Source organism: Strigops habroptila, chromosome 7 (genome assembly GCF_004027225.2).
Source record: "Strigops habroptila isolate Jane chromosome 7, bStrHab1.2.pri, whole genome shotgun sequence".
NCBI lineage: Eukaryota > Metazoa > Chordata > Aves > Psittaciformes > Psittacidae > Strigops > Strigops habroptila.
Window position 1 is genome coordinate 23,966,240 of NC_044283.2, and position 27,963 is coordinate 23,994,202.

The window sequence follows — 27,963 nt, forward strand, 5'->3', positions numbered from 1 at the left end:
GCGGCGCCGGCGTCATGTGACAGCGCGGCCCGGTGCCAGCAGCCCGGGGGGAAGGCAGGCGAGCGGGCGGGCGGAGGGCGGGAGGCAGGGCGGCGGGCGGGCGGGCGGCTCCTCCTCGCACACAGAGCCGGAGCCACCGCGGAGGCGCTTCAGCCGCGGAGACGCGGGACACGCCGGCCTCGGTGCCTCCGGAGCGCCCCCAGCCCCCCCCACCCAGCGCGACCCCCAGCACTGCGGGAGTCCTCCGCACCGCACCACCCGCCGAGCGTAAGTGTGAGGGCGGGGGGGGGGCCGGGCCGGGCTGTGCCGGCTGCGGGATGGAGGTGCCGGAGGAGGAAAGTTTCCCGGCGCTCCGAGCGGAGCGGAGCGGAGCCCGGGGCAGCGGGGAGCGGGACGCCGCAGCCGGACCGGGGGGCGGCGGGGACAGGGTGTCCGTCGTTCCGCAGCTGCGGGGAGCAGGAGGCGTCCCGCGGCTCACAGCGAGGCTCTCTCTCCGCGGCGCCTGTGAAACTTCCTGCGTGGCCGCCGGCGCGGTGAGGCGGCGGGAGCAGGCGGGGGGGGGGCAGCCGCTGTCCGTCGCGCCCGTCTGGGCGAGCAGCGCACCTGTGTGGCCGGCGGCGCCGCTCGGGACCGGGGCTTCCCGCCCCCGCGGCGCCCTCCCCCGCTGGCCGCTCTCCCTCCCTGGCGGGGGCGCCTGGGGCCTCCCGGCCGCCGGCCCCTGGCGGGAGGGCCTGCGCGCCGCCCGCCCCTCGGGGCCAACCGAGCTCGGCCGCGGCCCCCGGCTTCCCGCCGGCTGTGACAGGCTCGTCTTTGGGTAGGGGCTGAAGTGTCATCGGATCCCGCACGGGATGTCGTGCCGGACGAAACTGAGGCGAAAAGTATAGCGGGTGCCCTCGGCTCTGAGGGCGGCGGGGAGATGCCAGGGCAGGAGCTCGCCTCTTGGCCGTGTCCCACCAGCGGCGCGAAGCTGTTCGGCGGCGCCGTGTCCCCAGTTTAACTCCCGGTCAAGGATGAGTCAAGTAGAGGATGAGACCGGCTGTCAAAAATCTATCCCTCGTACTGTCATCTAACCTTAGCAGCACTTAGCCATGGTGCAGGCGAAGGTAAAACGCGTAGCGCCTAGGACAGCACGGCTAACTCCACTCTAGTGTGGAATTAGAAACAACGACCGTAATTAGCTTCCCTTTTCTGGATGCCGTTTGGGCTTTTTATTTTGATATTTTTGGTTGTTTTTAACCCGAAATGGGAATAGGAGTTACTTGCTTTGGACATTTGTAAGGTGAGTGCCTGGCACAGCTAGGGGATCCCTAGAAAAGGAAGGTTCAGCAACAGGAGCCCACACTGGCAGATCACAGCACCTAACCCGAGATTGGGAGAAAAGCCTATTTCAGCATAGCTCAAGTGGTCATTCAAGAAGTATATGAAAAAAAATACATCACATTTGCTCCCCTGGTGATTTGAGCACTGTACCTGCACTGTCTGCTGTATTTTATTTGCTTCCTCACCTTTGAAAACTCAGGAAGTGTCACTATTTGTGGAGCTGAACTCTGAAGGTTTTATTGTTGGGAAAAGCTGAATTTGGGTGGCTGATAGGACAGCTCTGAAGACTTGACTTTATTTGAACTAACATCCATAAATGTTCATTACTTGTACTGAAAACAAAGGATTACATGGCTGCTCACTGGTGACTTTTCCACAGAGTACTGTTAAGATACACTGTCTTGATAATTGCATGAGGAGCTGCTGCTTGTGTGAGAGGAATCACATCTGGATTTGATATTCCTGCCTGACCCAGAAGAGACTTATTTCAAACTAACTTTCCTCTTGTATTTTTAAGAATATTTTGTCTAGTATCAAAATACAAAAAACCTGAAGCTGACTTGAGTGGACTTTTTTTATTTTTTCCCAAGCAGGCAAATACTTTTTCCCCCTCTGCACACCCTGTTACTGCTGTGTCCTAGACCTCAAGGAAGACCAGGGTTAAGGGCAAGGGGGGAAAAACAAAGATACTAAATGGTGTCTCTCACTTCCCTCCTCTTAAGAGGAGCAAGATCTCCTCTTAAGTAGCAGAGCTGCGAGCCCTTGGGTACTGTGAGGATTTGACCCAGGCAACACGTTTAGCCCAAGCCAAGAGTGTTCAGGTAAATAATTAGGTAAACATGAGTGAGATTAATCAAAGGCTCAGAGATAACAGAGTTACACAACCACCAAATTACTTATATTTCTAGATATTCAGTGTGAAGAAAGTAAGGAACTGATACAATCGGCATAAAACCTACACCCACATGTTGCTGTGTAGATGCTGTACTAGTCAGTTGTCACCTCATGTGCGTTGTTAAACTCCAGCCATGAACCCTATAGCAATTATTAGTGTTACTGTGGTACTTGTCCACATAATTTCGTGTAACACATTCTCACATTGGATAATATTAGATGTCTCACCCGTAGTATATAAATAAACAATTCAAAGTATGTAAGAGTATTTGAATATGAGAGTATTTGAAATCACAGCTTTGAAGGAAAATGTATATTGAAGTTACTCTCTTGCATGACATCTAGACAAGGTGTGCTTTTCCTCTGCCTTATGTTGTCATATTTTTTCATTTATTCACCTGTATGTTTGGGTGCTTCAAAATTTAAAATATTCAGGGAAAATCAGGTCCTGAGATGAAGTCTGAACATGAAACAGGGATGTAGAAGGCTAAGCATGTGATGGGTTAAAAAAATATTAGTGAGTGCACTGGGTGATGTTGGTGCTCAGCTACTGAGCAGTACCGAACACAAAGTGAGACATGGTCCAGGAGCAACCCCTAGCTTTACAGATCACTCCTGCAGTGGTCTGATCCCCTTGGCTCTGCCTGCGAAGAAGGTGCTCACTGTTGGGCTGGGTGCTGCCTGTTTGATGTCATGAAGCTGTAGCTCTGTTTAGCTTCCGGCATTCTGTAAATACAGTAATAAACCAACTGGTCTTAGGGAAGGTTTCAGCTAATCGTCATGACCTGTGGTGTCTAAAAATCTCCTGCTCCCTTATGTTAAGGGAGCCTGTTTGTAAATAGGGCAGGTCCCCTGCATAAGGACAGTGTTTTTATTCACACCCAATGAACAAACACCTCCACCCACTGTTGTTGTTTTAAAAGACTCCAGCTGCTCATGAATATAGGGTCAGGGAGGGCCGCCTAAATGTTTCTCTGTGCTTTCTCCCCAGCACAGCCAGCAGAGCTGTTTCCTGTTCTTTGTTTCAAGGCTGGGGTTTGCGTCACACATTCCAAGTGGCATATGTGGTGCTCTTTCCTGTTTCAGGCTGTTTTCTGGCAGATCGGTAGCCTCGTGCAGGCCCCTTGTCACTGCCCCTCAACTCCCAATCCCCACCCAATGAGTTATCATGTCTCTACACACTCACGATTGCTTAAGATGCCTGTGTTATGTCATAACGAGGTTTCCAAGTTAACCTTTAACGCACACCCTCGGCTCCAATATAGTTATGGGGTGAACTGGAGAGCTTCACTCGCTTTGCTGAGAACTTACATCTCTAGAAAGTTGTGAGCCAGTTTTCTGCTCTCACTTGGTCATCAGCTGATCTGGAATAGCTCCATTAAAGTCAGGGAGCTACACTGGTGTAAAAAGAGTGTGAGAAGAGAATTCACATCCTTGTGTAGGCTCACAGTTGTAAGAGTTTTGGCTTCTGACCTTACCCAACCTGAATGGCCCACCCTAAGCACTCTGTATTTCCAAATCTCGAAAGGAATAGGTGTTTTCTTCTGATACAAACTAGAAGATTCACTGTCTTCCCGATGTAATACAGAAGATGAGGCACTGCTGGCTAACTTTTCTTTGGAATAAATAGGTATGGCTGTCCCACATCTTGCATGTTTGAAGGCATAAAGATAATTTTTTTACTCCTGTTTTTATATTTGTCTTCTCCCCCGACCCTGTTGCAGGCAGACATAAACATCGAGAGGAAATTCAGAAAGAGAACATATATCTTTCTGTTGCTTTGGATCTGACGGAAGAAGAGCTAAAGGACCTAAGCCAAAGCTCATTGAAATCAAAAGAAAGACTTGCATTAACTTCAATGGGCTTTGAATCCGGCCCTGGATGAAAATGCAAGATGGAGTGTTTATTCTTCTCTGTCCCTTAGGGGCTGGAATATGCATGGTTTCTGTACACACCGAAATACTTCCAGCCTTTCATTTTACCCATTTTTTTATTTCACTCATTTTTAAAGTAATCTTTTAGTTCCCGCTGTTGCTTTTTGGGATGCTAAAAGTTAGCTGTTTGTGATCATTGCAGGTATCTTTTAAGAAGTATCTGAACTACATGCTGTAAACTTTCTCTTTCAGGGCTTAATTGTATGTGAAAAATAATTTTTACTGAATTATGTGCACATCCTTACATAAACTTGTTTTTTGTCTGTTCAGAAATCCAGACAACGAGAAGTATTTGTCCACACAGTTTTGGTAAGTTGTCGATTATTTTCATTTGTCACTCTCAGTTGTTTTTACTTGTTTTTCTATTACCATGCATGAGTTTATCCATTAAAACCTGATTAAATGTCTTAATTCCAGTACTAGTAATTTGCACAGGATTTCAAACATACTTAATTTTTTTTTCCCCGTGACAGAGGAAAAGTGTTGAATTTAACAGCCTTTCATATTGGAAACTGGTGTATAATAAATGCAGTAAATTTTGTGGTTCACACCTTTTTGTAGCCAGAAGTTGTACAAAATCAGGGATTGAGATTAAAATTATAATAGTTTTGTAAACCAACTTTTTAATATTAATTAGCACTGCTAACAAGAGGTCTTTTAGAGTTCTTTCATGCTGGCAGCATTGAAGCTTTGTGTTTTCATTCTGAGTCTGGCTGCTTCCAATCCAGAATATGAAGTTTGTCAGAGCTGGTTTTACAAGAGTTTTAACCCTTCCCTCTTAAGCATTCACTTGATGCCGAGGCTTCCTTTGAGGGTTTTGTAGCCACAGTTGGTATCTCCCAGGGGAAGGAAATGTAAGTGTAGATTAGCCAAATGGAAAGATAAAGCTCTAACAGGTTTTTAATAGTAAACTAAGTCAGAATGGAAACCCCCCCCCCCCAAATATATGGTCTGCCTATCATGCAGTCAGTGTGTATTACCAACAAACTAACTTGATCCACACAGGCATGACAGACTTTCCACTAAGCAGCTTTGAAGACTGTTTCATTTGTACCCACTACACCATCCAGCCCTTCTGTTTTTATTTATTCCACTTCCGTAGGTACATAGAAGTTCATCGACATTTGCCCTGTATTCAGACCCTCAGTCAAATTAATCCTTTAGGCTATTATTCATAAATATATACTTTCTTTAGGATTAGATTTTTTTTCCTTCTTCCCCATACTATCAAAAATGTTCATTCTGTTTCGTATGTTTCATGAAATAGCAGAACCCTTTACATGAGAACAGTATTTTCTGTTGTTCTTCCTTCATAATAAAAAGATAGGATTTATATTTCTCTTTATAGATTACCTTCAAAATTAACCTCTTAAGAAAAACACAACAAAAAAAGTTCAGTTTGGAAGGGAAAGATTATCATACCATTCCACGTACTTCACTTGTTTTCAAAAGTCCGATCTTTTATCCTTACTAGACTGTTTCTCCTTCTAAGAAGTAGCCCGAAACAGGAAACCAGACAGCAGTCTGCTGTGATAAGGGAGAATATTGTCTAATGGAGGTGCCTCGAGCTTTTCTTTCCCTCTCCCTTAGGTTCAGTAAATGTAGAAGTGAAGGTTGAACAGGGTTTACATGGGCCCTGTTTTTCCTTGACAGAGAAGACATTTTCTTAATGAGCACTGCAAGAACATTTTTGCCCCGATTTGCCAAAAAAATACGAGAAGGCCATTTCCAGGCATGTGGCTTCAAAGAGCATGCAACACTATTGTAAATTTAATGGAAATACTGGTTAGTCTGCTACACAGCTGATAAATTATTGTGTCAAAGCAGTTCTAGGTCAAGGTGACGTCAGCAAAGTTACGATGCCCAAGTTGTGCAAAAAAGCCCAGATTTTTCAGCCTGCTTGCAGTCCTGAAAGGAGGAAGGTAAAAGATTTTCAAGTCAGTAAAAAGCAAAAATAGCTTCAAATACTGAATAACAAAATCCTATAGAAATATGATTTAACTTCATGCCTATCAGGTAAAACTTTCAGCAGAAGAATTTTGCCCATGTAAAAATTTTCTTTTTACATGATATCCTAACTTTTTCAAGAGTTACTGCCGTTTCCCAGTGGAAATCCAGTGAATAAACAAACACAGAAGGCTGCCGATCAGTGAAATGTTTTCTTGGTGTACTAGTTCTTCATGATTCTCCCTCTGATTTGTTCTTCGTGGGCAGTCCCTTCCCCCAGCACCATGTCTGGGCCTTTGCTCCTTCCCCTGCGCTTGCTTTGACTGAGTCTGACTGCTGCGCTGAGCTGGAGAGTTTCTTTGCTGGCTGCTATTTTGGGGCCCTTTGCAGTTAAGCACTTGCTTACTTCCCATTAACGTTAATGGAACTTTAGAAATACTTTAATGCTGACTCAGGTCTTGATGAGCAACTGGTACAGTAAATGCTAACACATCTTGTTACTAGCCCTGGAGGACACTTCTTGCACCTCTTCTAGGGAATCCTGGTCTCAAAAACTAGTTTTTCTCTGTCAAACTGTCTTTCAAGTTTGCACTGAAGAAGACTTCACTCTGGTTCGGAAAACCTCCCCACCCTTTGGGTTTCATCATGGAGAGTCTTGTCATGTTATCATTTTCCTTATTATCACGGGAAGTTTGACTCCAGGCTCACAGAAGTAATAGTTTCAGAGCAACAGCCTAAGTCCCAAATAGGGCTTGGACTGAAGAGCTTTGGCCACATGACTTAAGTTGGCTGCTAGATACCAACCGTGCTGCAAGAGTTGCGGTGTCTTTGCAGAGGGCACTCATGCAGTGCTAATTTAGCAGATATCATTACATTATTCTGTAATTATACCAACAATAATAATCATACCTTGAAGCTTCGAGACAAAGCTTCACAGTACCACGAGGCAGCATTACTTGCTTCCCTCAGGCACAAAGACAGAGAAAGCAAGCCCCTTGCATGCTTTCATGCAGAGTGAAGAGAGGCAGAATTTATGGTCACCACCCTGCTGTCCACAACAAGAGTCAGGATACTGGCTACTCTTCCAGGTATTCAGTGAGAGCAAAGGCTCTGTGTTAGAGGGAGGCTTTGTAGTTGTTGGATGTGCACAGTCAAAACTACCCCTCCACCCCACCCTTTCCTTTCATAACAGGTCTGCAGAGTTGGTGGACCTTGAAGGTAGATGTATGAAGCTGCTGGTAGTAGCCGCAATGCCATTGCTCTTCTCCAGCTGCTCTACAGTGTAGATGTGTAGTCTGGCTCCATTCTTTAACCGCTTTGCTTGTTTCATCCAGGGTAGGTAATATGTACAAGTCCTTACTGTCAGTATACACATTGAGTACCTTCAAGCGTTCATTTACTTTTAATTATGTCTCTGAAACAGTAAACCATACCTGTCAGGAAGTTAGTATCACAAAGTCTTCAATCCTGACAAGGCGACGATCCCTACTGGTGATGAACTTCCCTTTTGGAAGGGATACTTCCCTGCATATTGGATCATAAAGGCAGAGTTCGTGTTTTTTCTGGCTTGCTGTCTTCACTGGACTTAAGATAGATAGGAATATACTAAAGGAGTTCATCTGGACTTTACCTTGCACCTGTCCTTATTTGCATACAAAACCTAATTGCATCATTTGTCCTTCTGAAGAACAGGGTGTGAGCAAAATTTTATCAAAAGCCATGTCCTGTTTGGACAAGTTGGACTGACTTGGCAGAGGTCCACAGGGTGGAGTGAATGGGAGGAGGCAAGAAAGTAAAACTGGGTGGCTTGTTAGCAGAAAAAGAGAGGGAGAGCAAAAAAAAAGAGAGGGTGGAATGTTTGCCTACCAGATTGTAGTTAATTATTTAGTTTCAGATTGCATGCATTTTAAATTCTTCTAACCCACATGAAAAAAACCCTTTAATGCAAAACAGTTTATCTAATAACATGAAAGACAAAGGCCCTTATTTTTTAATACGCTTAAAATGAATATATTGTCCCCTCACTGTTTTTTCCAGGGTACCTCAGGAATGAGAGAGCCTATTTTGATTTTCCAGAAATTAGTTGTATTTAGTAAACAATTTGTGGGCTTCCAAACAAGTACATTGTGAAATCAGTGTGTAAAGTAGAACCCAACTGTTTTTTCATTCCTCTGTAATAGAAACAGATAAGACTGTTTACCTTCCCTATTGCCCCCTTCTCAAATGTTTAGGAGAGAGAGATGGGAGGTTTTGAGTTAGTGGGCATGATTTTACAAATAGCCTAGGAAAAACTACTGCAACTTAGTAGAATTAGCATGCTTTATTTGTGTGGGAGTTGGGTGTGCATGTAATTACTTGTGAATGTGGTCCAAGCAATCAATTTGGAATATTATTTTTAAATACAAAGAGAATTGTTTTGTGAGTTTATTTGCAGCCTTCGGAAAGTGTGCTTCTGAGCTAAACTTTAAATGCCAGACCCAAAGCTGGTTTATACTGACTCTGTAGCAACTCCACCAGTTTCCACCAAATAAGAATCTGACCCTCTGATCTGGACCAACATTGTGTATTGATTATTTTTCCTTTCTTGAAAATCGGTTTCCAGTCACTATCAATGGGGAAAAGAAACACTTAAGAGTTAACGTGGTAAAGAAGTGCTTGATTTCTGTACTATGATGCAGCAATAAAAGTTAACATTTACTTTTGCTGTTCTTAGATGACTATACCTGAGGACAACTGAGAATTACTTTTCACTTTTATTTAGTGCGGTACACTTTATGTTATCTATGTCGGTCTAACTCCTACACAGTAATTCAGAGCTCTCTCAGGAAACACTCAAATGTGTAGCGTGACAGTGAAATGTGTATCAGGTGTCTTTCACACACTTTCTTGGAGTAAAAAGTGAAAAGGAGTAACTTAAACTGGAGAAAATAGATTTTAAAACAGCAACGGCAAAAAGAATAGCCTGGGAGCATGACTGCTTACGTAGAACAAACTCCTTCCTTCTGTTTCTTTCCTTCCGTTTCCTTCTCTTTCTTCCCCCTCTTCTCCTCCTCTCTTCTCTTGCTTCTTCCTTCACTAAAGTACACATTGGTGTGTCACTTTATCTGTGCACATACAAACTAAAAATTGGAAGTTTCTGGGAACCTGAAAGCAAGTGGTTCCAAATTTTAATAAATGAGGTCGGAGAGGCTCCATTTGACTGTAAACATTTTTATGTCTGAAAGTATAACTTTTTTTCTGTTTTCACAACGCATATATATATGTGTGTAGGAACATGTGTGAGACATTTCATGCATAGATATGTGGATATATTTCTGGGAAGACAGTCTTCTGAAACATTAGTTCAAGCTGTGTGAAATGTTAAAAACCTGAAAAAGTAAACCATTCAAAGAAGAACATTATAATCAATAACCTTCTCCCAAACATACTTTAAGTATTAAATTAAAAATTTACAAAATTATCACAACCTTTGGCAAATAGTGCCATCTCACTCAACTGCTTCTGAAATAAAACTGTGTGTTAAGTTTAAGCTAGAAATTACATTGAGCTGCTCTATTTGTTTCACCTTTTTTTTTTTTTTTGTGATTTGGTTCTGTCAGGCCTTTGACTTTTGTAAAAAGAAGTAGGAAGATAGTTTCATTTACTTGTGATACTTGTTTCCTTTATTCAAAATGTACACCGTGGTAATATGTTTCCAAAAGTCTTTAAACTTTATTCATATATCTGGATAATTAATGATAGACTTGTAACAACTCATGCCATCTTTCTCTGGCAGCTCTTAACAAATTTTTATCTGTAAGTACACAGGATTGTTAACTGTAAAATTGTTCATTAGTGTGGGCTTATTAGAATTGTTTTAATTTGAGCAGGTACATCGTAAAATTTTCATTTAAATTTCTGGAAGAATTTTCCAGCCACAACTACACATCTGTTGTTGAGCCTTTAGCCTACTTCCGCAGGGTGAAACTGGATGATGTGCTCTGGCTGTATTTGTTTCTTTCCAGTGCCATCTACTGGTCAAAATTGAATTTGTGTAGTTTTTTATTTTTCTAAATAAGCTAGAATTGGACAAGTGAGATTGAACACACTGTAGAAGAAACAACTGAAGCTGCACAGAATACAACCAGGTCTTTTGAAGAGCTTTTGTTTTGCACAGTTAGCACAAGTTGTTATTGAATTGTCAGTAAATCTATTATCTCAGGGAAGTAACTAATGTATTATTTGTGTTAAGTCATTGCAGCATGGTGAATGTACCTCTCCAAATTAGTGCTAGATCTTAATCTTTGTTTCGTGTTGATTTCAATGTCACTGTATGTGAAAGTTTCAACTTTTCTACCAGAACTCTTAGAAAAGCAATATGCTCTCCAGAATCAGTTCACTTTGTTGATACAAGATAATTCTGAATACGAGGTAATGCTGATGAGAAATGCCTAGTCTAGACGGTGATGTGTTTACACACTGACACTAGTGAAAGCAACAATTCTGTGATCTTTGTATGCTGAGATGCACAATAAAAATTCAACTTAACTTTCGTTAAGGTGAGCAGATGTCCCTTTGTTTCCACAGCAATTGAGAAAGAACAAGCTTGCAACTGAAATATTTAAATGAAGCTCAGTCGAATATTTAAGAAGCTGTTTAGAGATGGATAAATACATTAATCTGACAAAATAGTACTTTCTCTACAATTCGAAAGTTGAGTAGGAGATTTCCTGTAGCTTTCTAACACCTTGTCTTTCCCCTGCAGGCCAGGACATCAGAGGCATCAGAACAGGTGAATAAAAAAGATGCTAATGTTTGACCCAGTCCCTATCAAGCAAGAAGCCATGGAGCCTGTTTCAGCGGTAAGACTTCTATAATACATTAACTTTCGTAGTGACTCCATAGTTTTTCCGCCTTTAAATGAATCCTAAGACTTCTCTAAGCTTTGGGCTGGCTTAGGAAAGGCTGTGAAGCTATATTTTGTTTCTAGGGCAATGAAATTCACATTCTAGGGAAACTTTTTCTGTAGTTTTTGAACATATTGCCCCTAAATGATGTGCCCCATTACCTCTGCTCGTGTCCCCACACCCAGAGCAGAGGATTTAACATCCAAGTTATCTCGGCCATTGCAGTGTAAATATGATCTCTGTAGCTCATGGTGCTGATGGATGCAGGCTGAAATTGTGAAAGTCTGAAATGGTGCCAGACTTCACAGCAAAGTGGCAAGAGCCTGTGTTTTTAACGTTACTTCTTTGAACTACATGAACGGCTTCTCACTGTCCCCTTTTCTGTTTCTCTCTTGGTCTTGACAACATGCTTGGGCTAACTCTGTGTTCTAAACAACATAAAATTAATCCTGACCAAAAAAAAAATAGTTTTTGGTTTTTCGAGGTTTTGGTTTTGGTATTTTTTTGTAGTTTTGCTGGGCAGGATGAGTGCATTACCCTGCCATGTGAACAGATGAGAACCAGGGCAGTGGAGGAGGAATGGGGAAAAAAGGAGAAAGGCAGACTTCTTAATTGGTTTAATTTTCTGTCAGCTTGGTGTGTAGGGTCATTTCAGAGCAGAGTCTGACAAGAAGAGTAGCAGGAACATGTAGCTGGGGGTGGGACAGTGGGAATTGTGATGATTTAGGCTGCCAGGGAAATAGAGCCTTAGGAAGCAGTTTCATGTATACTTCACCTACTCAACTGCCGGCTGCTGCTGAAAAGGAAGGATCAGGCTTTTCTTCCTCCTTTCCAGTTTCTGTCTCCTTTGTATGGCATGAAGCAATTGTGTGGCCACAGAGTGATTTGGATCCTTTGGATCAGCTCATTGGATGGTCAGAATTGCTAACCCACCAAAAATACCCTTATTTTTCAGTCAGATCAGGAAGCTGATCTGACTCATTCTGTGCAGCTGCTCAATGCTGGAGCAAGGGGAGGGCAAGGGAATGGGACCTCCCCTTTCAGCAGCCCCCTGCAATAAGATCAGGTTAAGTGCAACATGAAACCACACCCCTAGAGAGGCTGATCAATTAAAAGGGTGAAGTCAGTGTGCATAAGTAGAGTGCATTAAACTCATGCTCTGAATGGCGTCTTCTAGTGAAGAGTTTGCTTCCTGTTTTATTTGAAATGTAGAGTAATTGTCATCAATTTAAATGCATCTGCAAGCAGTCGTTTTCGTCAGTGCTATTAATAACACTTTCTGAGAGTTAAGTTTATGTGCATTTTAAAGTTACAGTTTGACTTTCATAGGGTTTATTTACTTGAGAGGCATGACAGAAAAATAACCGACCTATCACTAGGAGCATCTGACAAATTACAGTACATAGGTCAAGAAAGAGCCTTAGTATTGGCCAGGTTGTCTGTCACTTCAATCACAATTATTGCATAACTTGATTAAGATAAGTGGTGATTACCTACAGTTATCCAAGGGTATCTAATGGTATCTATCAAAGGCAGAAAATGGGCCACTTTTACAATAGTGTCATTACACAAACAACAGGAAATCATTATGGGGACACTGCGGGCTATCTTTTGTACACATGCGCCTTCATCTCCCAAAGAAGGTTCTGCAGTCACTTGGGATGATGCACAGGAGAGACACAAGATCCTGCCCCAGACAGCCAAGTGCTTCTGCAAGATGGACAGGGTTGGTCCCTCAACAGGCTGACCAGGAGAGGAGTGAGCAGTCTTCCCCAGACTGGCAGATGAAGGAAAAGCTGCAGTGGGAAGAAGAAGGGACCAGTTCTGAGCCAAGTGCATTGCAAGGCTTATTCTATACCACATGCTTCTTGCAGAGGTGTGGTACCTTCCATGCATTGGACCTCTGGAGTCATCTTGGGTGTTCTTATAACTCAGTGTCATCACTGTGACCAGCCATTAGGGACTATTCAGAGCATTTTACCAAATCTGCATGCTTTCTTTTTTGTTATTGCATAATGAAAAAAAAAAAAGGCAGGAAAGGAGAAGCAGAAAGTCCAGGGAAAAGGACATTTTTCAAGCAAGGTCCCCCTCACGGAGATTACTCTAGATTCCCTTGGACTGAGGAGTATGTGTGTTTCAGCTTGTGTACACACACAGGCTGTTTAGCCCCAAGCCCTCGAGGTCCTGGCTTCCCTGGCACTTCTTGGTCTTGGAGCTTCCTTGGAGCCCTGCCACCACAGCTCCCCAGCAGTAACTGCTCTGGAGACACCTTTAAAGGGAGGAATCATGGTATGTAGAGAACATACGAGAAGATAGCAGCCACTGAGTGTGTTAGTTTTCTTGACCTTCTTTTGAGGAGGTGGAAGGTGAGAGAAACGGTTAGTGTGATGTTTTGGAGGTGCTGAGCATAGCATTCGGTTCTCCGCAGGCTGACAAAACTCAGAAATCCAAAATGAAGATTTATTTGCATTGTATCTTTCATTCTGATAGTGTGATTAGAGGCCAAACAAAAAAACTGAGCTCCTTGGGAATTAGTCATTATTTCTCCTGAGCATACACTGTCCATAGGTATAAAGTCTGTCTTTCAAAAATCCTGCTGGTTGAGATGGGAGAAGGAAACAAATTACAGTTTTGACACTACTATATTTCAGGGCGTGTGGCTGAAAGGATTAACTATACTTCTCAGGTGACTGAAGCTCGCACCCACAGTATTTCATCACTCTACCAACAGCTCATGCTATTTATTGAATTATCGAACACATCTTATGATGGTTCTTAATGAACTAGTGACAAAGTCATCTGAGCCCTACCTAAGTACTTGCTGCGAGGACTTTTTAAACTTTTGGACTAATACCAGTTGCCATTTAGTGAAAGAAGTTGCTTTTGGATGTGTTACCCTTTCTCTTTGAATTGAAACAATCAGCCTTTCTCTGTGCTTCCATCAGTCCCAAAACTATTTGTTTCACCCATTTTTAAAGATAGCTGTGCGCTACATGAGGGATTGAACTCCTAAGTAGTGTACTGGAATACAAATTTTATGTGGTAAGAATGCTTTTTTGTGTATTAACTACTATTTGGATTAAATACTATTCATCCTCTTACATGATGCTGATTTGGCAAATAGTGTAAGTAGGTAAGCAGATTCTTCACCTGTTTATGTTTTTTGAAGAGGCTGGCTAAATTTTAACATTCAAGTCATAGGGTTATGTAGTTTGTAAAAGACTTGGTGAATTGCTTCAAATTCTGTTTGCCTGTACAACAAAGATGATGTTTCACTGTGGCAGTATAATCAAATTTAGCAAATTATATCAGATTAGTGCTTGGTTATGTCTCCTTGTGGAAGCAGCAGTATTCTGGGTGGTGATAGATGTGCTTGTGACGTACGTGGCCAGTCTTTATCATTGATAGATTGTCAAGAGAAAAAGCATGATGATTCTTTCTTTTGGATTCATCGATTTAATTGTATGGGCCACCTGGATATGACTTAAAAATACTAGAAGTTCCTTTAGTTTATTTTCTAGTTTCTTTGTGACTTCAGTGCTCTGGGTTTTATTATGGACAAACAGCTAGGAAAAGTAAATTAATTGCTTTTAAGACCCAAAGAGGGGAAATGATGATAGCAAACATAAAAAAAAGAGCTAGATGGAGACTGTAAAGGAGTAAATGTTGAAATACAATCCTGCATTTTTATGGTGAAATACCATAGTGACATGCCATTCTGCGCAGGGATGTTTAAGAAAGCAGAATTTACAGGCAAGTGGGAATTTGTTGGGAGTTTTTTTCAATCTAAGTCAGACCAAACTCCTGTATACACTGTTAATTCCCACAGTAGAAATCCAAGGAAAATGTATGAGCTTAAGTATTTTAGGCAAATAAAAGAATTACACTAGATTTCCTATTGTTCCACCTAGAACGTAAGTTCTAGGACAGGTGAGAAAAGACTGCTTCTGCAGGCTATGAAGTACAGTCCTGCTTCCTGCAGTTGGTGGCATTTAGAAAACTAGAGGTAGTTGGACTTTCTTTGGTTTGCAATTGTTAATGCCTCCCTATTTACATAGAAGTGTGAAGTCTTTCTTATTTTCCCATCCCATATCCCCCAAGGGGTACTTCCCTGGCAAAGAAAGGGAAAGTCACTTACCAAATTTGGAAACAGTCATTCGTATCAACCTAATGGCAATTGCTGTGTCCCACGGAGCTAGAAACAGAACCTTTGCTACGCTAAAAGATAGAGGAAGCTCAACTTCAGAACCAGGAGGTAGATCTGAGTGTGACTTAATTCCAAACGAACAGGATTTCAACTACACTTCGCTGTCAGTTTTTCCACCAAACAGTGTCTGACTGACAGCAAATACTCTCTTTTTCATTGTTCCAGCATTCTTCTCAACTTTTTCACTCTTTTCCTTCCCAACACAGATAATTTGTCACACCACATTTTTCTATCACGACTTTATCTGCAGTTCAGATAGATAGAAACAGCAATTCAAATTGCAGAAGGAAGAAAAGTTTAGAAAAATCATTCGGCTTCCCCAAACTGCCAGAAAAATTAGCTGATGTTAAATCTGCACCAGCTGAATTACAACAGTGAAAAACTTTTATGCAAAATAATGCAAAGCATATGGGGTAAAATACCAAGTCCCTACAATACTCACTTGTTAAAACATCATTATTTTCTTCCTAATTCTTGGAAAGTATTTCTTGCTTTTCTGAACATGCTTTACTTAACTGTTCTAGTTTACAGTTCTTTGCACAGCATTTTAATAGTTTGATATTTTTTCAACACGCACATCTGGTGTTACTTGAAGACTTGAAAGAGGATAACTGTTTATATAGAAAGATTACAGCTTGGAGATGCTTCATTCTTTAATAGAGTCATTGCCCAAATCCCTATGATTTAAATTGCATAGTCTTTTTCCTTTCTAGTGTTCTTGCAATGGAAGAAATGTTTGTAGGTAGTGATCTTGTGATCATCCCTGACAAACCTGCAGCTCTTTAAGTGCACTGTAAGTGCTGAGTGGTGGAACACTTACAGTTTGTTGAAGCTGAGTAGACTTTGTACTGTAAACCAATAAGGTAATTTTAACAGAAGTACTTAATATCTCCTAAGTGTTTAAATTCTGATCTTTTTGCCTATGCCTGAAACTTGATCAGATTTAGGAGATACTAAATACTGTTAAATATTAAACTCCATCAATATTCAGTTGCCTTCATCACTTTGAATGCTAATCATTTCATTGCTTGCCTCAGCAGTGGTGGCAAATCTGTAGAACTTTTTTTAGCCAGCACAGCTTGCAATAATTGCATTTTAATAGAATTTTGAGGAACCAATTACCATCAAAGATGAACATTTGTATAGATTGAATTTGTAAGACTAGTCAGAAAGAGCATAAAGTTTCAGAGGTTTTAATGTAATACTTACTGTTTCAAGATTAATCACCATTGTGTATGCTACTTTATTTGAGCACTTTATGGAATAGGTGACTCAGCATTGTTGTTTTACCATAGCGTTATGAATGCAGCAGGAAAATTTAATATTTTCTAAACTCACTGTTTCAAAACAGTAACTGAAAAGAAGAAAATGCATTTGTGTCATCTGCAAAAATATTTTTAGTTAACTTTGACATTTAAAATCAACTGACTGGCTCTTACAGGGAAGACAGGTGAGAAACCAGGAAGATGTATTGCTACAAGTTTTCACCCCAGGAAAAAATAATTGAAATGTCATGGAAATGATTGTATAAAAATATAATCATTTTATATTTCCAATCTGTTTCTACCATTTGAATATTTTTTTAAACCCTCTCATCAGAGTCTTCTTGGTGCCAAAGAATTCGGCAGGTTTTTAATATTAGTGCGAAACTACTTAGCCTTGATGTGAATTCTTACTTTCCTGGAATCCAAGGATCGCATTTTATTTCAAAAAAATTACAACATCTAAAGGCTAAAAAACTGTAGATTGCGTTTTCTATGTCTGTCTCCTCTGTTAGAACATCACATTGGTTTCCATTGCAAGTTACCTGTTAGTAAACAATCTCAATTTTCAGCTGAGCTTTAAATGCAAAATTGATTTGGATAGTTGTTTAATAACACTGTACTCTGCAGTGAATGGTAATACTTCTTAGTTTGCAAAAATTACTTTCACTAAAAAGTAGAGATCATCACATAGGTCAAGATTAGCTCTGTGGTTTATATGATCTTGTAGTGAGAACTGATAGCTACCACTAACAGGAATATTCTTCAAACACACCAAATGTTTATCCTTGTAGTAGTTTTCCAAAATCAGACTGGCTGGTTAGCTGTTTTATTTCTTTAAGAAAAAGAAAGGGAGGGGGGCAGTGTTTAGAATTTAGCTTTTGCACTCTTGAGTTTCTCAAGAGTTTCTCACCTATTGCTTATATAGTGCAGCTGTGTATTTTTTATTGTTCATGGGGTTCAGGTACAAAACTTCTTGCTTCAGTGATGATTGTTTTCCAACTAACCAGTTGATTGGGACCCATTACTTGCAATTCTAAGTCAAATTTAGTTCCTGTCTTGCTTGACTTCATGATCCTCAGTATATAGTTATATGCTGAACATAGATAGCACCATGTATCTCCCCCGTCAGTTAAGTTATGTGCAGCTTAGTATATGAAAACCAGGTTTTACAGGAGAAAGAGTTCAGTAAGCCTTGAGGATTTGTTTTCATCATCTGTTCTACAATGCTTCTGAAACAGTGAATCAGTACTTGAATAACTTCCTTTGTGTGAAATCTTAGGCTTTATTTAATTCACTTATATTTAGAAAGTACATTGAAGTGCTTTCTTGAAACTCTCATTTTGGTCAGTTTTATTAACTGCCTTTCTTTTTCAGCAGTAATTGTGTGTGTTGATTTATTATTTTCTTTAATTCTTTTTCCACTCCTTCTGACAGTCATACCCGTCCAATTACATGGACCAAATGAAGCCAAACAAGTACAGCGTCATTTATTCTACACCGGGTATGTTGCACAATAAATTCTACTCAAGCCCCGAAGGACTATCAAATGGAATCCAGATGGAGCCAGTAGACCTTACGGTGAACAAACGGAGCTCACCACCTTCAACTGGAAGTTCTCCTTCCCCTCTAAAATTCCAGACTGTACACAGGAGAACTTCACCTGGATTGACTCTGTCCTCACCCAGCTCACCTCTCAGTAAATTTACACCGTCACCTCCCGGAGTACAGCCTATTTCCATGCCAATAACAATCCCACCTGTAATGGCTGCTGCTCTTTCACGCCATGGACTGAGAAGCCCTGGAATACTCCCGGTTATACAGCCTGTTGTGGTCCAGCCAGTTCCTTTTATGTACGCTCCCCATCTTCAGCAGCCCATCATGGTGTCAACAGTTCTTGCAGATGAGATGGAAACTCCAAGTAGTATGCCAGGTTGGTGCTGTCAGAGTTTTCTTCTTACACCATCTCATCCTGGAAAATAACTATATCCAAGCCCTTTTTTGTGTGTTATTCACATTTTAGGAAATGAAACATAATTCCTGTTGTTCTAAAGTATACAGGCATAGAATTTACTTTGTAAATATTTTATCAAACTTATCAAGGTTGTATTCTGATTTATACCTGCAAAAGCTGTTTATCTGCTGAGACTTGGACTGATAAAAATGCTGGACTGATGAAAATGAATAGAATTGTTCTGAATTATAGTTCATCAGGAGATAGACTAAAACGGGAAGATTTTGTACTTTAGCATAAATTGTTGCACTAAATATCAAGCTGGGGGATTTCTTTTGTTTTAACTATTGATTTTTATATATATTATTTCTATAACTTCCCGTGGTTTTGATGTGTTGCCTGCCTTCTCCTACCCGCCCCGATACAGTGCCTGTCATTGAGTCTTATGAGAAGCCTACACTGAAGAAGACAATCAAAGTAGAGCCAGGAAGTGAACCACAGAAGACTGACTTTTATCCTGAACAAATGTCCCCTCCAATGATGACCTCATTGTCTCCCCAGCAAGTAATGTTGCAAGAGTAAGTAGCTAACAGTAGTCCCAAGATCAGCAGAAGAATGAAAAGCAGTTCATTGCCACAGTTACCAATTTTGAGGAGTGGGAGGGGGTGTTACTGTGCTTTAGAACATGTGATAAAATATAGAAAAACATCCTTTCCCCTCCACTGCGAAATGTGATTTCAACTGTTTTTTCCTCTCTTTAGCAATACAGGAGTTGATATGTATTTTACATTGCAGCCACATAGATCTGCCATTTATATAATGTTTCTAAAGTAATGCTAGTCCCAGTCGTACAGTTCACTGAAAGTAGGGCTGTCAGCATGCCAGTGATACCTGTTTACGTAAAATCAGCAGCAAACTGGAAAGAAGCTGTAAAGACATTTTCTGCTGATCTCAGTGTTAGCTGAAATACCTTTCTCTGAAAAGATTCTTACGACTTTCTTTTCGTGGAGGACTTCTTTCTCTTTTAATAACTTTCGGCTGTTTGTTGGAAAGAACCCCCTCAGGCCTACAAGTTCTCTATATATCCAGTGAAATTCCATGTTTACCTGAGGCCATTGTTCTGTGGGTGGTTTTTTTGGCAGCTCAAGTAGTTCCTGAAGCTTGCTCTCCTCCCAGCCACTTATTTCCACCCCAGTACCAAGTTATTGTGCTGGTACAACTGTTACTGGGGCTACTGCACGAACTGGATCACAGATCTTTAGGCTTTAGAACTGTTCTGTTTGCAGAAGGCAGAGCAAGGGCTAGAAAGAAGTGAGGTCTGGGCAGAGACTTTTTAATTGGAAATATTGTAAGTTTCTCAGGAAGTATGTGAGGAGCCGTGGGCACCCTTCCATTTCCTGTTTTCCTATGGAAAATTCTGTCAACTTACCAAAATCATGGAATGACCCAGAGCCCGCCTCATCCTTCTGCAGGCAGTGCTCTGGGCAGGCATGCAGGCTGCTGGCGTGGCTCTGTCAGGAGCTGAAGTTAGGAACTGAGCTTGGCTCGTGGTACATGACTTCAGAATCCATTTCTGCCCTTTCTTCCTGCTCACCATCACCCTCAGAGTGGTTGTAGGAGACCTCACCTCCTAGAGTGGGGAAAAAGGGCTCCAAGTCAGACGCCCAAAACCAGTATGTGAGTGTGGAGTTCCAGAGAAAACATGGAACAGGCGCTCTGCTGCACTTCCTTCACAAGTCAGCCTGTTCCTCCTGCTTACAACCATTCCCAGGTTAGAAGGCGCACCATGGCTCCAGGGCTAACTACATTCTACACAGCCATCTTGTGGGCACCCTTCCTTGTTTTCAGGTCTCTAACCAACTTAGATACAGCTTGTAGAGTGCATGCACTTTGCAATTAACTAGTGGCCAGCTAGCTTTTATAAACTGTATGCTGTTTATTTAAAAGTAACCTTACAGGTTTTATTACAATAAACATACAATAAAATAGTAAACATCTGTGTTTACTGGGTGGTTACCTATCTTCTGTAATGGACCTGCCACACAAGGGAGTCAGGTCTGTACGTACTTGGAACTAACTTCTGCTAGGTCAGGACTATCAGATGGCTCCGTTTACTTCTGCTCTTTGTTAGGCCTCTTTAACAAGAGCAAACCAGTAAGTGCTGTTCCTGGCTGATACCACACCCTTCCTCCAGGGCTGAGACTTCTGCAGACTTGTCACCTGCATTAGTGATTTGCATTATTTGCCAATGAGTCCAGTTTCCACAGGAAACCCATCCGCTGAGCAAAGAATATGAAATTTGGTATAATGTAGGTAGCGTTGAATAGTCCATGTTCCCAAAGCATCTCCTCTGCTTGTCCATGCAGAGCATTGTTTATGGAGACCCTGTCCTGGGTAGCGGCTTAAATTGCTTCCTAGCTGTCCTACAGGGCTGCAGTTTTTGCTAGTTCCTAAAGCCAGCCCTTTCAACTTCATGTTCTGCTGTATTCACAACAAGAAGTTTGTAAATGACAGGTTTTATCTTTCTATCTTTTAAAAAAATACACAGACAAATCACACAAGTTAGAAGGCGAGGAACCTAGACCTTTATAAAATCTCCTCTTGTCTCACGGTTTCATCAGCCTTTCTCTCTCTGCATTCTGAGCTGTAGTTTGGCAATGATTTTTTACCATTTCTCATAGGTTCCAACTGCCCAAAGTGCACTAATAAGCTACAATAAAGGGACATAGGAAACTTTCAGTCTCACTTTCAAATGACTAATCTTGCTTTACTGTTAGTTTTAGGCATACACGCATGTATATATATGTGTGTGTATATATATGATGGTAGTGGCATTTCTGTAGGGATTGCTGGACTTTCTAGTATGTCTGATAATAGAAGTAACTATGCAGTTATTTCTAAAATCAAACTTGAGGTGATAATCTCTGACCAGATACAAGAAGCCTCATTAACACTTTATTTTCTTGCAAGTCCAAGTGTTGAAGTCTGACTCAAGCTGACAACATAATGTGGTCCATTGATAAGGAGAAAAAGCTGTTGAAATTATAACATGATTTTTGGAAGATACTGATTAAATAATGGCACTTAAATGGTTAGACTTACATGAATTTGTATCTGGTTGTGTAAGAGGGAATGAAAGACTTGGAGCTGTGCTTTTATTATTGGCCCTTATTTATTTACCTCTGATTTTTGACACCTTAGCCATTTTTTAAAACTGCCACACCCTACCTGGTTATTGATAACACTCTGTGTTTTGCCAGCCTCCTTTTCTCTGAGGGGAAAAGGAGACAGAGAGAAATCCTCAGCACTTTCTTTACACGCTCTTAGATTGAAAACCATGACAAATGGTGTACAGCCAGTATCCTTTTTCTCCCTTTTTCCAGATGTTACCATGTCCAGGACTAGCCTCTACACACAGGCATTTAAATCAAATCTGTTTGCTGTCCTAAGCCAGAGCTTCTCCAGAAAGACTAGTATGCAACAGTGTTAAAATGGAGCATTGCTTTAGAGAAGCATTTCTTTGGAAGCTAAAAGCTTTCCTTTCTTTTTTGAGAGTACGTCCATCTGTGTCTAACATCACTGTCTGGGATTTCCTGCCATTACAATATTTTTAGCTAGATTTAACATGCGCTTGAAGAACACATCACTCAACAGCCACAGAAACTCCAAAGAAAAAGAATTTGGCTCCCAATTTCAAGCTTGTAACTCTAATGTAAGAATTAATAACAGAATTAAACCTTTCCCACATCGGTAATTCCCATCCTGCTGCTGTGGAGAACAACAGAATATTTTTTTTTCTTGTTAAACCACGCACAGGATTTTCTGTCTTTAGCACATGCCCTTTATTTTGAGGAGAGAAGTAGGTACTCAGTGTTTCTGAAAATCAGGCCCTAAAGGAACTTGGTTTAAGTCATTAATATAACCTAGTGCATTGTAGTTATAAAACATAATTCAATCAGTAAAGAAATGTGAAATACAGTAACTGGGGAAAGACAGGAGTTCTAGAAAGCTTATTTCTGTCACATGGAGGAGCTGGTTTTGCAACAAGGAATGGTGATACCTGCATATCATGTACTAAATCGAAAGCAAAAAAATACATTAAAAGCACTGGTACAGATCTGCTAACAGATTGAAAAACGCAGCTTTTTGAGGCTGCAGGATTTGTAATGCCACTGACCATTTTGATGAACTTACTTCCTTTTCTAATATTGACCTCGAAGAAACAACCAAGGTTGTCCCTGGTTCTGCAGTAGGGGTGTTGTTCAAACCTCAATATCCACAGGCAGTGACACCCATTAAGAAGCTGGATGGGTTTTCACATGCGTGAATGTGTGTGGTTTTGTTTGTTACAGAAGTCCATATGTAGTTAGTACATGTCTTACCTGCAGTGTACCTGTGGGCTTCAAAAGCAAAAAATGATGTTTGTGAAGGTGGAGGGACAACTGCAGACATCCTGTGGGTGTGCCACTCAGGCCGAACTCTACTTTTAGGAACTGACATCAGTGGTACAGGGAGGCCGCACCCTCCTGCCAGCACCAAACAGGAAACTCTTAATTACTCTCTAAAGGAGTAGCTGGAACAATGAAGATTGAGTTCTGCTTAGAAAGCCTAAAGATACAATTTCTTTAATAATATGGAATAGCTGTTTCCAATTAGAAGCGAATTAGTTGCATTTGAAGGAAGAAGAAAAATTGTGAACAAATACAAGAAAAGTTCACTATGAACTCGGTTTGAGAAATTTTACTTTGGAAAAACAGGAATTTGAAGGGTTTTTTCCTTCATAAGTTTTAAAAAAAAGCTAGGGAGTAGTGAAAATGGCTACATCATGCCACAAAGTGAGTAAACATTTTAAAACATTGGTGCTAGAATACACAAAATTTGCTAAACCCTCTTGAATTTTTCGACATGCATGTAATGCTGTTCTTTCTGCCAAGAGACAGAGTGGTAGTGAATAAAGAGCTCTGTCATGAATCATCTGAGCTGAGGTTTGCTGTGCTGAATGTTTTTCATTTCTAACATGCAGTTTGACTTTGCAGGAATCACCCTTCAGTTATAGTTCAGCCAGGAAAGAGACCTTTACCTGTGGAATCTCCAGACACACAAAGAAAACGCAGAATACATCGGTGTGATTACGAAGGCTGCAACAAAGTCTACACTAAAAGCTCCCATCTGAAAGCTCACAGAAGAACCCATACAGGTTTGAGCATTGCTGTGCTTTTCTTTCATCAAGTCTATGGTAAAACAGTACACTACACTTTTAGTTTGTGCTAATGGCCAGGTGAGCACAGGTGTAAATAACAAAATGACAGAAGCTAGATCTGGCATTGCTCTGAATGTAATTGTAGGCTAAGCAAAAGATGGAGGCTGTAGCAGGAAAAATCCACAACAGGAGACTGTAAGCCAAAGCAGGATCATGGTGTGTGATGGTATACTTTACATTCGCTGGCTCTTTGCTCATTTTCTGTCCAGTTGCTTGCGGATTGCTCAATCTGCACACCCTGTAAACACCAAATCAGTTCAACTTGCAGTACCTCACCTCTTACCTCACTGTTAAATTTGACTGAGACTTCCGTGGGAGTAACCCATTTGCAAAAGCCCGGGCCATGTGCCAAATACACACACATCTGCTTCATGTGGACATGCTAACGCCTGGTTCAGTAGTTCTTTTTCTGAGTGAGTGTTCAGTAAACACATCCCCATCTTTGTTCTCCGTAGAAATACTCATCTTGGCATTGCTGAATGAATATACATCAAAGTTTTTTACAAAGGTACAGGACACTTTTAGGTAAAATGGAGCCCCATTTTACCTGTCTTACATCAAGACAGCCCTTTACCTATTGGGCAACATGATAGTATTAAGGAGAAGGATCACATGTTACAAAGTAATGATTGAGAGAGGCTTTAAGTTGAACTACTTGTGATAGTGGTGCCGGTTACTTACACTACAGTAACTTTAAGAAGTCACAACAAGATCTCTCTGCTGTGCTTTATGGTAGCACCATTCCTTTCCCCCAACTAATCTAGAATATGGGGTCCTGGTTTTGAAAATACTTGAACAGATGCTTAAACCTTCACACTTCTGGGCTTGGTGAGACAAAACAAGTGCTAATATGGCAAGGAGAGGAACAGAGAGACAATAAAAAAGTAAGTTGTGGCAGGAAACAATTTTTGATCTGTTGCTTTCAACTAGACAGCTTCTAGCACAGAGTGCTCTGCAGCCTGCTGCTGTTCGGAGGGAGGCATTTTGAGTAAGCATTAAAGTACTTGCTGAAATTTGACAAGGCAAGAGGATGAACTTGTCAGATATGTAACTGCTGTGTTTGTGTCTTAAATCCCCACTTCTGTGTTTCTTTTTCCAGGTGAAAAACCATACAAGTGCACTTGGGAGGGATGCACGTGGAAGTTTGCCCGTTCTGATGAACTAACGCGGCATTTCCGCAAGCATACCGGCATCAAACCTTTTCAGTGCCCAGACTGTGACCGTAGCTTTTCACGTTCGGACCACCTTGCTCTCCACAGAAAACGCCACATGCTAGTCTGAATGTCTTCTGCCCCTGACTCCTGTCACACTTCTTTTTTTTACACATGCATTTTAATTTGGATTCAGCTGGTCTGAATCTCTGAATTTATACCATTAAAAGCTTACCTATGGTCAGTAACAGATGTTATCTAACCCTTCTATGTCCTTGCCACGGGTCAGACCTAAAGAATGTGAACACTTCTTGTTTTCTTTCTTCTGGGGATGCTAAGCAAACCCTTTCTGCAGTATGTTTAATGTATTCCATTGTGAATAAGGGAATTTTGTAAACTAACAGCTTTTGTTGGTTTCTTCATATAATCAACCCAGCATATACTGATAAAGTAGTAAATGTTATTGAATATCCAAAATGCTAGTCCTTGCCAGAGACTTTTATTTATGATGTGCCCTGTAAGGGATGCAATCATTTTATGCTCAACAATGCAATGAATGGACTCTCCCAGCCATGTTGATTTCTGCAATATGGTTGATAAAACAGTTTCAGAAAGAAACCTGATTTAGAAGTCCCTTCTGCCCAAACAGTAAATAATATCATAGAAATAAATCTAAGCAATGAAATTACTTTACAGAAAGATTGAGTCATAGTATCATTTACCTCAGTGAAGAAGAAAAATTGGCAGGAATTGCTCCATACATAATATTGTGCATCTAAACCAATGTCCTCTGTATTATAGTGTAGTATATATCCTTGGTTTTATTGCGTCATGCCCTGGTGGATTTGTTAAATGAAGACCTTGTGTGACACTGTATGTCTGGTTTCTGTGCAAGTGTATGGATGGAACGCACATGGTACTCTCCTGTGATATGGCATTAAATGATACTCATAGAAACCTACCACACCTCATTTCAGGGATATAGACTATCCCTGTGCAATTACTGTCCTACATTTCCTCTAAATAATTTTTTCTTTTTGCTGTACCTCAGAAAATAGCAATCGTTTCATCAAAAGTGCTCTGAACTGTATTGTTGCAAGTGCCACTTTAATACACCCAGTATGTAACATTAGTAATCTACAATACTTTTATGAGAAGATGGCATCAGATATGAAGTGCTTCTGATGATAAATTGAGTCATGTATCTGCTTTGGATAAAAACATACACCAAATCATCCATTTGATAACTCTGATTTGTGACTCTGGTAGTCTCTCAGAGGTAAGTAGACGAAGCTTCCCCGTGGATGTGTCTGTTGCATTAAAATATCACATCAGCAAGTCTTAACCCCCCAAGTCAGTGAGCAATGCAACTTGATAGATAAAATAAACAACTCAAGCAACCTGCAGTTGACCCTAGAAATGTTCCTGTCTCTGGGAGCCCACTGAAAGAAGGTTTGTGTCTTTATTAGCTGGCACTGCAAGGAAACGGGATGTATTTCTCTAGGGTGTTGCACACCAGTGCGTTTTTATTCTTTCCCCTACGTAAGGTAAACACCATTCCCTGCACATTAAATATACTGAAGTCAGGTTTCTGTTTCTCTTGGAAAAACCTGCTGGAAAATGGAGGGGTGATGGGACGAGGAGTTTCATAAGACTCTCCAGGAGGAGGCAGGTGGAGTGTCCTTCTGCGGGTGAGTGTATTGGAGCAGGTATATATACATCCCATGGAGTTCAATGGCAAAATGAGATAATCTAGCAGATGGAAGAGTGTGAGTGCAGAGAGCCTTCCCTTGGTGGTGGGAGTTTACCAACTGTTCTGCTGACATCCGCATAGCCGTAGAATTGGAGAAGGAGAGGATCTGTACTTACAGCGAAAAACGCTCCCACAGCAGTTGCTGTGAAATACAAAGTATTGCTCCAGTTTAACAAATCTTACATGTGGGAATACGGAACTGGTAATTTAACTCATAGAACATGTGCTCTATGAAGGGGAGAACAGGGATTTGCAAAGCAGGGCTGGGAACATCACTGCAAAGGTTTTGTGAGGAAGAACTGTTACAGCACTGTACATCCTCCCCGCTTCACTAGGACTGAGGGGAGTTACTGCAGATCGATGTTGTAACTGGTCCTCATCTGCTTGGCTATGGAGCTGAAAAACCTGGGAGATGAATTGGTCTGCTTTGGGTAGGCCCGGTCACTGCTAACACTGAGGAGCTTGCAGGGAAGAGAGTGACATTAGTGAGCAGCTGTTCTAGAGTGGGGCTTTGGTTGGACATGTCTATTGTCAGCAGTAGGAGACTCGACGTCCTTCCATAGGCGCTGTGTGTTGTTGGACTTCATCAGTGCCAACACGTCACTGACAGAGACTGCATGGAGCCCCTGTAGCACCAGGCACAAGCCTACAGAAATTGAGCATCCTGGGATGAAAACAATTCTCTATTATGTTCTAGGGAGAAAAGCAGGCGAGATCCTATAAAAAATAAGCAGCTTAATGGCAACTGGTCCCGTTTTTAGCATAACAAATGAAAATGCATATAATTTGAGATGCTTAAGGAACATTTCTTTCCAATGCTCTGTTTCTCTTTTAAAGCTTTCACAAAATATTTTTTTATCTATTTGTTCTTTTTTTTTTTTTTTTTTTAATTAGAAATCTAAAATCAAGTACCCTAAAGCAGAACTTCTTTGTAACTGAGAGTTACTTTGCAGAATTTAGTCTAGGTTGTTTGCCATATCTATTCATTAGCCTGTCTACCCTGACAATCTTTATGCTAACAGTGGGGACAAATGCAGTGGCAATTCAATAGAACTATTATCCATGTGCCTTGTGATTCAGGACAACAGAAATTTAAATATTAAATATAAATATTTGAGATTATTTCATGTAATTGGCTTGCTTATAGGATTTTTCACTTGTCTGTGATGTCTCTGGGGGATGTTGAAGTCACAAACAAATATGCTTTCATCTTTCTGCTGAAAATGTGAATTTACATCTTAACTGGCTCATTGGTTCATTTTAGCAAACTCCGATTTGAGGGGTATCTATCTTGCAATTTTAAAATATACACAACTAAACTTCCATCTTTGCCCTAGAGAGAAGCCGGTTTAAATACAAAGATAGAAAACCCTAATCCTGCAGAACATGCACATT

At 41.0% G+C, this 27,963-nt stretch overlaps 1 protein-coding gene across 3 annotated transcripts; it reads left to right on the forward strand.

Moving 5' to 3' along the window:
- The first annotated feature begins 91 nt into the window (after positions 1 to 91).
- On the forward strand, positions 92 to 27,963 carry KLF3 (Kruppel like factor 3). Of its 3 annotated transcripts, XM_030491831.1 has the most exons (8): positions 103 to 267; positions 819 to 1,103; positions 4,419 to 4,457; positions 10,840 to 10,936; positions 17,888 to 18,383; positions 18,832 to 18,982; positions 23,441 to 23,601; positions 24,764 to 27,963. In XM_030491831.1, the coding sequence occupies exons 4-8, from the start codon at positions 10,880 to 10,882 to the stop codon at positions 24,943 to 24,945; spliced, it is 1,047 nt and encodes a 348-aa protein (XP_030347691.1). In that variant the 5' UTR covers positions 103 to 267; positions 819 to 1,103; positions 4,419 to 4,457; positions 10,840 to 10,879; the 3' UTR covers positions 24,946 to 27,963. The 3 variants fall into 3 exon arrangements, with proteins under 3 accessions (XP_030347689.1, XP_030347691.1, XP_030347688.1); XM_030491829.2 differs by lacking the exon at positions 819 to 1,103 and having other exon boundaries at positions 92 to 267; XM_030491828.2 differs by lacking the exon at positions 103 to 267 and having other exon boundaries at positions 758 to 1,103.